Source organism: Chinchilla lanigera, unplaced genomic scaffold, assembly GCF_000276665.1.
Source record: "Chinchilla lanigera isolate Chin_1 unplaced genomic scaffold, ChiLan1.0 scaffold00016, whole genome shotgun sequence".
NCBI lineage: Eukaryota > Metazoa > Chordata > Mammalia > Rodentia > Chinchillidae > Chinchilla > Chinchilla lanigera.
Window position 1 is genome coordinate 15,477,520 of NW_004955417.1, and position 12,610 is coordinate 15,490,129.

The window sequence follows — 12,610 nt, forward strand, 5'->3', positions numbered from 1 at the left end:
TACTTGCTCATTTTTCCTTTTTTATCGTGTCCCGTCATAGGAGCAGTGTGTCCTTTGTGTCACAGTGTTCCCAGCTCTGTGCGCAGGGACTGCGGAGTGACCACTGCGGGGAAGGAGCCTCCCATTGCCTAGCGCTGTCCCACTTCCTGCTGCCTGGCCTCTTTGGTTAGCGCTAATCGAAGTGCATTTCCAACCACGCTGGCTGCTCTCCAGGCCGACTTTCTTGAATGGGTGAAAATGACCCTGTCCAGTCCCGCAGGTTGGACTTCATTTCCAAGGCTGCAGCTCACAGATCTTTATTTGCAGACCTTACCCTTGACCTCCGTACTGTATTATCACCCCCTAAACAGAAACTGCTGCTGTGATTGTCCCAAAGTTCATTTCTCTATGTCTCAGTTTCTTCTTTCAAAAATGGGAATAATGGAAGTGAATATTTTATAGGTTGTGAGAGTTAAGTAATACTTGTGAAATGCTTAGAGTGGTAAGGGTTTGCTTCCTCAGCTTGCCTTTTGCCTCACTCCCTTGCCTTTTATGAATGACTCCTTGTGTAGGACACTCAGGTATCTCATTAAGCAATGTCTGTTTTTTTTTTGTTTTTTTTTTTTCCTAGTAGGTTTCAGTTGTGCTGTTGTAACACAGAGGTATGTGGAGATTTGTTAACAGTACACAATGTACTATAGTTTGTAAACAGTTTACCTTTTAAAAAATAAATTAGAAGCCAGGCACAGTGGTGCATGCCTGTAATCCTAGCACTTGGGAGGCTGAGGCAGGAGGATTGCTGTCATTTCAGGGCTAGCCTGAACTACATAGCAAGATACTGTCTCAAAAAACAAAAATTAGAGCGAACTGGGCATGGTGGTGCATGCCTGTAATTGTAGCACTTGGGAGGCTGAGGCAGGAGGATCACTGAGAGTTGGAGGCCAGCCTGGACTACACAGTGAGTTCAAGGCCAGTTTGAACAATATAGGGAGACCCTGTTTCAAAAACAAACAAACAAAAAACCAAAATGAAACAATAAAACAACCTCCTCTCCCCATCAGAGCAGATTTAAAATCATTCCTATGAACATGTCTGTCGCTCTTGGTGTGGTGCATTGCTGAGGCAGGGGGCAGGGGTGCGTCATTCCGCCCAGCCTCTCAGGAATGTGGTATAACCAGCAGCTCAGCTTATCTGTGGCTCATCCTCCAGTGCATCCTGTTACTGATGTGTCATCACGGCTTAAAGAGGTTACAGCTGGGCGCGGTGGCCAGGCAGGAGGACTGTAGACTCGACCTAGTCTCCAAAGGGGTGGGGAGCCTGAGGTGGGGAATAGCTCAGCGTTTCTTGGGTTCAAGCCCCAGTGCTGGAGCGCCCCGCCCCACAATAAAACCAGGTTACACGACATTGCAGGTCTTGCCTCCTTATAATTTAGCTTAACCAAAGAGTAGATCTAGTTTGTAGTTCTACAACGTGGCCCATCCCTGTAGGCTGGGTTGGTGACATCCCTCTTTTCTGCCAGATCTGGGGGCCATCGTAATAACGAGATGCTCTTTGTCCTCCGCCTCTTCAGTGTGTTGTCTGACTGGGGTGACATTAAAGATTGACAGCAGCCTGTTTTTGACAGTAAAGCGACTCCGAAGGGTTTTACGGAAGGAGGATACTGTAATAATGACGATCTGTATAACCCTGACAGGTTTAATGTGCATGTACACCGGTGGCTCAAGCCACCTGAGAGTGAGACATGAGTTACAGCCCCATCATGGATGTTTTAACCCACTCATTTTATGCATTCATTCATGCCTTGTGAAAATTAGAATTGTTTATTTTTATTTGAAAAACAAGCAGACTGGAGCTCAGAAAGGTTAGGTAGGATCTTGTATACTTTTCACTGCTAGCAGGGAATAATGAGGTTGTTCACTGTTTTATTTATTCATGCAGCAGAGGAATGCTACTGCGTGGTAAGCAGGGAAGGTTGTGGTGGTGCAGAGTGGAACTTGGATTTTCTAAGTCGTTTCTGCGTTCCTTCTTTTAAGCGGACGTTGGCTGTGTCATGGGTTCTACTGTGTTTGCGGCAGACTCACCCACAGGCCCCCAGCAGAGTGGTGCTAATGGGGACGCCCCTGCACACACAGCCAGTCAGGCTAATCAAGGCAGGGTCCATCTTTTCTGAAAATTATTTCCTCTGTCTCCTTCCTTTCAGAATTATCAGGAAAGCTTAACTGACCTCCATAGAGTTCTGCTACTAAACCCAAATATCGCTGAGGCAAAGATGGAACTGGAAGAGGTAACCAGATTCCTTAAGGATAACACAGCACCATCCAGCAAAGGAAAAGAGAGACGGAAAATTGAAATCCAAGAGGTATTTGTATTTTATTATCTTTGAAAGGTCCCTTACAGGGATTGTAATATTCCTGTGAGTTCTACAAAAAATCTCTTATTCTTGTGATGATCGTTGAGAAATTTAGCCAGTTATAAAGACAAAACTTGTCCTTTGCAGTGATTATTGCCGTTGTATTCCCAGCATGGACCTGCAGTTGGTACTGGGCTCTGCATTACTAAAGTTCTCCCTTCGTTGCCCACTCCGCCCGGCCTGTAATTTGTCCTGCTCCTCTGTGGTGCACAGGGAGCCCTTGGCCATCAAATGTTGCTTCAGGGTAGCACTGGAGAATCCTGACTTGACTCCTTTTTAGGGGCCCTGCAGTCCACACCCCATTATTTTTCAGATTGAATTTTTTTAGCACTGTAAGCTAAGATTGGGTCCTCAAAGGATTTGGACTTCCCCAGGATCAAACCTACTTTCTTGTTGCTGAGACACAACTCTAAGGAGAAAAGGTTTATTTTGGCTCACGGTTTGTAGAGGTTTAGTCCATATTCCACTGGCTCCACGGCAGGGCAGCATGCCAGAGGGGCATGATAGAGAAGAGCTCACGGCAGGAGCAGGGAAGAGATAAACCTTTCCAGAATATGCTGCCAGGGACCCACCTCCTCCCAACAGGCATCACCTCCCAACATCACATTTAGCTGTAAACTCATCCATGATCCAATCACCTCTCCAAGCCCACCTATGAGCACACGAGGCTTTGGGCTTACATCTAGACATAAACCACAACACCTGCCTTTGTGATTTCTGATAACCCAGATGTTTTCCTTTGCCTTAATGAAGAACATCAGCCCGTGGGTTTCTATACATACCTGACTGTCATGAATATCATCCCACTGATGGTCTTTTACTTTTACTCAGAGGCTATTAGGCAAGAAAAGCTACAAGTTTTTTCCCTTTAACGAAGGAAGAAAAAGCTGTTTTAAGAGAACTGAAAAATATAAGCTCATTTCTCTGTGAAGTGTAAGGAACAGTAAATGTTTACATGTATCATGAAAGAGAGAAAATTATAGGTCCTCCTTTGTGAATTTTTTTTATTTATGGAAAGTTGTAAAATAAAATTTTGCTAAATTTTCAATGTAAAATGATTTTGTAACAACTTTACAGAATATACTTTTATGAACAGGGCTCTTAAAACCTAAAAATTTTCCTAAAGAAACTGAAGATTTTATAATCTGTAACAAATTAGATTTTTCACTTAGAATGTGATTAAAGTAGTCACCCTGCGGTTTTCAGGTCCCGTTCTGACACACGTAACAGGATACTGAGGTGACTGTCAGGCAGAGTCACAGTGTCATTTTTTTCCTATGAAGGTGAATGAAGGCAGTGAAGAGGAGCCCCGAGAAAACCCAGAGGAGGTTCCCACTGCCTGCCTGGCTCCTGAGAAGAGCAGTGAAAGCACTGTGCCCCCAGAACGCTCTGAGCCACTTTGTATCTCCAAGCCCAGCAACGCCTACGAGTTTGGTCAGATTATAAACGCTGTCAGTACCAGGAAAGATGAAGAAGCCTGTGCACACCTTTTGGCCCTCACTGCACCAAAGGATCTGCCAGTTCTGTTGAGTAACAAACTCGAAGGGGACATATTCCTTCTCCTGATTCAGTCTCTGAGGAATCATCTTATTGATAAAGATCCCGCCTTGGTGTATCAGCATCTTCTGTATCTAAGTAAAGCAGATAGGTTTAAGGTAAGGGGCGAAGTATTTTATTCATAGATACAGGTTTTTCTTCAGGCTCTCTACAACTTTAAAAGTGTGATTTACGCTCACATAACTTTTTCTTCCTTTCAGATGATGCTGACACTCATTAGCAAGAGCCAAAAGGAGCAAATCGAACGGCTGCTGGATGATCTTTCAGACACACCAAACGAGCATTTTACTTTAGAAGATGTACAAGCCCTAAAAAAACAGTATGAGCTCTAACTCGAGATTATTGATGCACTCCTCCCACGCATGTACGCGTTCCAGCAATGCCCGTGAAGCGGTACTGTAATAGAGTTGCACGGATTAAACCTGGATTACAAAAATCCCTTGGCCTGACTGTGAGAGACGTTCTACTAACTTTTATACATAGAACGCGTGTATTCTATAATCTGCCTTTGATTAGTTGTAAATATTTTCTTATATACCAGAACCATATCTTTATATTTAATAAATATACTAGGGACATGTTAAAAATACATTTTAATTTATAGCACACCTTTTGTTTGGATAACTTACCTGTTTAATATTTAAGTTAAACAGCATTTGTTTAGGCTTATGGAGTCCTCTTAAGCTTTGATGGAAATAAATTCCTTTAAAGTTCTCTTTTAAAACTGAAAATTGTTAACAGTGATTTTTATGTCACTTTACGTCGGAAGTAACCCATTTTATAATTCTAGTAGATTTTATCAGTTAAAACATGATGCAACTCTGAAGTCTATTATAATCTATTAAATTTAGCGCTGTAAGAGGAACTTATTTTTTCTAATAATGGATACATTACCTAATGATTAAGAATAAAAATTGCCAAAAGTTTCTACCACTTTTTGTATTAAAAAAACTTTCTTATATATTGCTTAGATAAGCAAAATAACCACTATGTAAAAGCAACTAAGCCTACATTTGTCTGAATTGTCACCTTCATGTTTTTCCCACTTAAATGTCCCCCTCTGCCTTTGTTTCCTGTGTTTATATTTATTGCTTTATTGTAAAAAGGACCATGAAGAACTTACATTGCAAACTTGTTAACTGGCTAAGAAAAGGTATTTCTTGCAATAAAACATTAAGGTCCTAAGTCAGTGTACAGCTATTTATCCCTGTAGTCTATGGTCAATTCCCCTTTTGGGGAGGATCTTCCTGTTCATTTAAAAGTGATGATGAAAGATTAGTATCACTTTGTTTCCATAGTCACTATTTTTTTATCTTTTACAATTACAGAATATTTGCAAAGTTGTCATGTAAATGGTAACTTTTCAAAGTGTACCAGTTCTTCTTTCAAACGGTTCTTTGTGAGTGAAAATCTACTATAGTGAGTCCTTTAGTCTGCAAGATACAGCTTGTCCTTTTTCGTGTCATTACATTTTATAAAAGTAAAGCGCGGGGCAGCGTAACCCACACCCGGTGGCGGCCTCCCGGGTTATGTGGCTCAGCGTGTGTGCATACACCGCGGTGTTCACACAGCAGTCACCAACGGTGCACTTCTCATTGCCTAGAGATCCATCCCCATCGCCAGGCAATGGGTGATGATTGCTTTCTTCCTCTAAATGTAATGATTGCCAGCTGCCATGTTGTTAGAAAAGGGTAAGAAAACTCTTGACATATTACAGACATCTGTGTATTTATCCTGGGTAACATGCACATTAAGGACCTTCCAGTGGAAACAGTATTAGCTAGCTAATTGGCCGGCCCTTGAGCTTTGGCGCCATATCCTGGGAACTGGTCAGGTTATGAGAGCTAAAGATTAGCTACAGGCTGAGCTTCAGACTGTTCACAATAGCAAGCTCTTTCTTTCCCGACTTGTCATTGTTTTGAGGCTGAGCCAGCGTACTACCTGCTGCATATTCAGAGCCTAGGCACAGGTTGGAGGGTGCTCAGCAAATGTTTGCTGAATGAATGCAACTAGAGGACAGGGTGCCTTCAAAAGTGCTCTTGTTTCCAGAGGTCAAATTAGGTAAGTTTCTGTCAGAGACATTTGTGATGATGCGCCATTTCTCAGTCATTCCTAAAATGTTTGCATAGAGTCACTTGGGAATCTTTGAGTCCAGGAACCTCAACAGAGCTCCTGTGATTCAACAGGTTGGAACTTCTGCCCTGTTGGCCAATGCGCTGGAGCGTACAGTGACTCACGTCTGCAGTGCATACCTCTCTAAGTGCGCCGAATGAGTGTTCACCCTCTGAAGCCCTGGGGGTGATAACTCCTGCTTTCAATGAACTTATGACTAATTTGGAAAAACTCACCAGTAACACCAACTAGAAGAGTCTCTAGTGGAAAAAAAAAATTGGTGAAATGTCCCAGGGTCACAGGTGTTAAATGGGCCTTTTTGAGTTAGTAAAACAATGTTTTTAAAAATCTACGCGAGTTTTTGAAATAGTCTCTGGTTGATGAGAAGGAAGAGCTCAGGAAGACTGAATGGCCTTCCTGTAGACTCTCTGGTATCCTGAGCCCTACAAAGCCTCACCCACTGTCACTGCGGGTACACAACACTGTACAGCAGGCAGCCAGACTGCAGGCTTCCAAAGCAACTTGGATTGCTTTTCTACCTTTCTTTAGAGTTTTGCTATAATATAGTTCAAGTTGGCCTTTAACTATGTAACCCAGGCTGGTTTGAACTTGCACTGATCCTCCTGCCTCAGCCTCCCCAGAGCTGAGGTTATGGGCATGCACCACCATGCTTGCGTCTCTTAAAGTTTTAAAAGTGCCCTGGGCCAGGGATATAGCTCAGTGGCACAGCGCTTACCTGGCAAGGATGAGGTCCTGAGTTCAATTCCCAGCACACACACACAAAAACAACCAAAGAGCCCTAAGTTATATCCAAAAATAGCTGCAAATTTAATCTTATTCCCTATTTGAATTCTTTTACTTATATCTTACCTGTAAAACATGAACCACTACTTGCTGTGATTAAGCAGTGGGTTGGACGGAGTATTTCAGTAAACACAATCTCAACCCTAACTCATACATATGCCAAAACAGAGGTAAACATTTTGTCAGAATGGCTACAGTGAAAAAGACAATAGAGTATTGGTAAGAATGAGAAATTAAAAACCATGTATACTACTGACAGGAATGTACAATACGGCAGCTGCTTTGAGAAACAATTCCTCAAAAAGGTAAACACCACTGCCATTTTCCATTTGCTGGATCTAACAATTCCAAAACTCTTAGGTGTTGCACTCAAGAAAACAAAACCTACGTTCAAACAGAAAACTATGTTCATACACATTCATAGCAGTGTTATTTATAATAGCCCCAAAGAAGAAGCAAACGTCCATCAACTGATGAACGCATAAACAAAAATATGTTATGGCCACATAATAATTACTCAGCCATAACAGAGTGAAGTGATAGTGGTGCTCTGTGGATGATCCTTGAGAGTGCTGAGGCCACATTTTATGATTCCCTTCATACGAAATGTCCAAAATGAACAAACCCAGAGACAGTAAACAGGACAGAAACCTCTTTACTAAATAGTGTTAGGCAAACTGGCTACCCACACGTTGAATATTGAATCTAGACTTGTAACTCTCACCAGGCACTATACTATAATCAAAGTGGGTCAGAGAACTAAATGTTAAAACAGAAACAATCTGCTGGACGATAAAATAGGCAGAAGTCTTGTGAAGTCACAAGTTAGGCAAAGACTTTCTGAACAGAACCCCAGTTGCACAGGAAATAGTACTGAGAATCAACAAAAGAAATAGGTAAGAGTGAAAAGATGACCTACAGAACAGGGAAAATGTTTTTTGCCAGCTATTCCTCAGACCTCAAAAAATTAGACCACCCAAAATAAAAGACCAGCCAACAAATGGACAAGTGAACAGACACTTCACAGAAGAAAAAGCACAAATGGCCAATAAATAAACATATGAGACACACTGAGTATTAGTGGCCATTACAGAAATAAAAATTAAAACAACACTGAGATTCCAATTTATTCCAGAAAGAAGAGCTATGATCAAGAAATCAAATAATAACAAATGCTGGCGAGGCTGTGGGGGAAAAAGGAACTCTTCTACACTGTTGTTGGGGATGTAAACTAGTACAACCACTGTGGAGATGCCTCAGAAAACTAAAACTAGGAATTTCATTTGACTAATCTATTTTCCTTGTAGGCATCTTCTTGAAAGAGTTACAAAACATCATATTAGAGTGATACACGCATCCCCATGTTTACAGCAGCACAACTGATAATAGCTACATCTTGGAAGCAGCCTGTATGTCCACTGACAGATGAATGGCTAAAGAAAATTGTGTATTCATACACAATTGTGTCTACTCTGCCATAAAGATAAACTTGGTTGTAGAAAAATAGAGGTACCTTGAGACCATGATGTAAATGAAATAAATCAGACACACAAGCTTAAATATTATCTGGCTTTCTTATACAAGAAACCCAAATTATAAATAAAAAGCAAAATAAAAGATGATCAGATGTAGCGAGACAGATCTTTCTTACATGGGAAGGGGATCAAGAGATAGGGGGAGGGAAAGGGGACAAAAAAAAGGAGTAAGACGTGTTACTAGAATTAGTGTGATTCACAAAAGTGCAGCATCCAAAATCAATATGCAAAATCAGTTATACTTCACATACTTGTAACAGCTCACTAAGACTTGAGATTTAAAAAAAATCTGTACACTGAAAACTATAAGTATTATTAAATAACTAAATAAAGGACAGATATACTGAATTCACGGAAGACTCAATTTTGTTAAGATGTCAGTTTTCCCAAACGTATATACAGATGTCATGCAATCTCAAAACTGTAGCAGACTTTGTAGTAGAAATCTAGAAATGGATTCCAGTTGCAAGGGTATTATTCAGTGGGAAATGAAAAGTCAGTGGGAAATGAAAAATTTAATGGTGCCATTGAAAAACGCCTTTTCATCTGGAAGAAAATAAAACTGGATCTCAATATTACACTAAATGCCAAGATAAATTTAAGAGATTAAAGAAAATATAAAAACTTAAATCAAAATCTCGTAAGAAATCTAGGCAACTACAGTACAATTTAGGACCAGAGGAGACTTTATCTAACTAGGTTTGAACGTTGCAACTGGAAGATTAACAATATAACAATATTAACAATAGAGCCTCACACTGCAGAAGGTAAAATGCACGGGTGAGGAGTACATGGGAATTCTGAACTATTTCTGCAAGTTTTCTGTAATTCCAAAAATATTTCAGAATAAAAAGTTAAATTTAAGAACAAAATAGAATGACAAACAAAAAACAAACAACAACCCAGCTGCTAGCAAACAGTCAAATGATAGATGTGAAGAAAGATATAACAAGAGTCAAACTGTTTACAGTTCTAATTTACAAAAATCTCTTTCAAAATGACAAGAATATAACCACCCAAAAGAAAACAGCAAAAGATATGATAACCAAATTTAGGGAGCAACAAATTCAAATGCCCCCTCTTCCCAAAAAAACCCAAACATGAAAAGTTGTACAAATTTACTGGTCAGGAAAACGTAAAATCAGGTAATAGGTACTACTTTATATGCAACAGTCACAAAATTATAAGGCTATAATAATACCTATTGTTGATGAATAGGAATAAGGACTCATGCTATTAGATTATAAGTTGTGACAGCCTTTTTGAGAACAGATCTGGTAACTTTATTAAAATTTCAAATACATGTACTCCAGCTTAGCCATTTGATTTCCATTAATCTATCACCTATAATTAGAAGTGCCAGAAAATAAGGACTTGATATATTAGGATGTTTCTCATAAGTGTTTTGTCATGAGGAAAAAGCTACAATAAAAGCACGCACAAAGTAAATGGTCATCGATATGGTCATACTGATCATCAATATGGTCATCAGCCCGTGTACAAATGCCCTGTGTGTAACTGTACGAACAGAGAAAAACTATGGCATTCTACAGTCTTGCTCACTGGCATTCGCTAGTGGGGAATTTAATGTGGGAAAAGGGACAGAAGAGAAGGGGGAGAACAGGGAAAAAAGGGAAGGAAAAAAGGGGACGGGAAATGGATTCTTTTATGGAACACATTTTTCAAGTTTCAGAAGTAATCACCTCTGAAATATCAATTCAGGACACCTCTAAAGCAACCATGATTTTTCTTTATCCACCTGAGAACATTACATCTTCTGTAAACAAGCAAAGGATAAAAAGCCCCCCAAAAGCCATGTTAAAATGCCTTGGCTATATTAATACTGAAAAACTGTTCCAATGGCTATCCCATATTTTAGAACATTTAAAACCATATTGTATTTGATATGAAAACCTGTTAAAAAGCGATTGCCTTTCCAAGTACAACACTGTTCCAAATAATGTACTTTTAATATTATGAAGAGACCAGTCACCAACTCTTAAGTCACAAATACTCATCCCCTTTGCTTATTCTGCCCTATCATAGCAAGTTTATTCACAATTCCCTCTTCTGAAGGAAAGACAAGAATGCCCTCAAGAATCCAGAATCTCTTTAGGAGTTCTGTTTTCCCAGTATCTTGAATTCAGGATTAAGAATTTGGAGGTACCTGGTGCACACAGGATGGTACGATATCTAAGTTTTATCTCCATGCAGGACAAAAATCAGCCTACGTAAGTGTTCCAATGCTATTTAGGATAAAGGCTGGAGAGAAAAAGGCAGGAGGGGAATGAAAGCAGGACCATATTGTTCCCACTGTCACCAGCCAGGAATTACTAAAGTCTTGGAGAAGGGCTGGCCATTTCCTATTGCTCATATTATACAAAGGAAACAAGCTGCTTACTAATTCTAAAAACCTGGTTTTCCATGGTTTAAAAAATGAACAATTCAAGATCTGACAGACTTAACAGCAATTTCTACCCAACAGTCATGAAAGCCATAATTCCAGTCTTACACCTCCTGATACTAGAGCCTGGCTAACATCTGAAATACCAAATTCATCATAGAACATACTAAAGGAATGAATCACAGTTATATGACAGATGCCCCTCCCCCCAGCTGATTAAAATTTCACATACTTACCAACGTAAGAGTTCTTACGAAAATAGGGAGTTAGAAGAAATTTTACAGACTGTGATAAAGGGTGCCTATAACATTATCCATAGCAAATATTATCATGGTGGTTGAAATAGTTTCCCTTTTGAGATTAACCCATAGATAATGTCCCCTATACTCACTGTTCGGTACTATATTCTAGAAGTCCTAGCCAGTGCACATGAGCCAGAAAAACAAATGATGTGACAACCTTAGAGCAAGAAGCAAAACAACCTGAACCTCAGTCCTGCCACTTACTACCTACACAATACTAGGCAAAGTACTTCGTATCTCTGTAACTTCACTCCATCTGTAAAAATAGCGATAGTAAGTGTACCCTTTTCACAGGGTTCTTCCAGTAAACCTAGTTTAGTATTTGACCCTTTAAAGTACTGTATTCATAGATGATGACTGTATACAGATACTCCAAAGAACCTAGAGATACAACCTGGAATAAAGATTCCACAGATACAAAATTATTACACAGAAATCAATGGTATTTCTATGTACGATTAGTAACAAACAGGAAATGACATTCTACAAATAAAACTTACGATATTTGAAGACTTCTCTTAGAGACAATGGAACCCCAGTCAAAATTGGTGGAACTTGACAAAGTTATTCAGACTCTTACGGAAATCCAAAGTGCCAAGTCACTTTCTCAAGAAGACTGACCTATTGGATATTAAATGCCGAGATAATTGTCTCCATTGTGAATTAACTCACACTGAAGTTGTTTCTGAAATGGTTACTCACCAGGTATGTCTGTGTGGTACTTTTCTAACTTCCTTTACATCTTCGTGCAAATATCCTGTAAGCACACTTCGTTTGTTCTATACAAAACAGCACTACTTCCCAATAAACCTCAGTGACTCTTACTTCTCACCTCTTTTTTCACAGTGGCCGTCACCTGACATTAAGTGATGTATACATACAGCGCTACCTCGGCTCAGAATGTTTTCATTTGCAAACAATTTGATTTGTAAACAGAACCGTTTGGCAAAATTCTGTTTTTGTTTGCAAACTCTGCTTTGGGTGACAAACATGACTGTAGCTATCTCTCCCCAAATTGTAGAATAAATGAAATTCGTGAACTGAGGTACCACTATATATGTTCATTATTTTTGTCTTTCTCCCAACTATATGCTCCCTAATGCCAGAATGTTTATTTGGTGCCACGCTGTATCTCCAGGATCCTCTTTGTTATTTTGCTAAATGGATAGCCAGAAATCACAAAATTTTAACTAGCATATGAAGCACATAGAGTGATTCAATTAGAACCAAGTTTGCAAACTCATTATTCATCTACCAAACAATGGTTCCACAAATAATATAACTCTCCTTACATTCAGCAAAGTCAACTAATCTATAAACACTAACTTTTATGTATTAATTTTGTTTTTGGGTTTTTTGAGATAGGGTCTTGCTATGTAGTTCAGGTTGGCCATGAACTCATAGCAATTTTCCTGCCTCAGCCTCTCGAGTGCTGGGATTATAGGTGTGGGCCACCATGTCTGACCAGCACAACTTTTAATATCTCACACTTAAATAAGGGAAATAA

The 12,610-nt window shown here is 39.7% G+C and overlaps 1 protein-coding gene across 2 annotated transcripts in view; it reads left to right on the forward strand.

Annotated features, from left to right (window-relative positions):
* The window catches only part of Spag1 (sperm associated antigen 1), a gene marked incomplete in the record, with an annotated part of 65,047 nt that extends 59,916 nt beyond the window's left edge, over positions 1-5,131 (forward strand). For both annotated transcript variants that reach the window (XM_013512759.1, XM_013512760.1), the window contains 3 exon segments: positions 2,180-2,338; positions 3,673-4,044; positions 4,147-5,131. In XM_013512759.1, the coding sequence (XP_013368213.1) occupies positions 2,180-2,338; positions 3,673-4,044; positions 4,147-4,278 (663 nt within the window).
* Between the last annotated feature and the right edge of the window lie 7,479 nt (positions 5,132-12,610).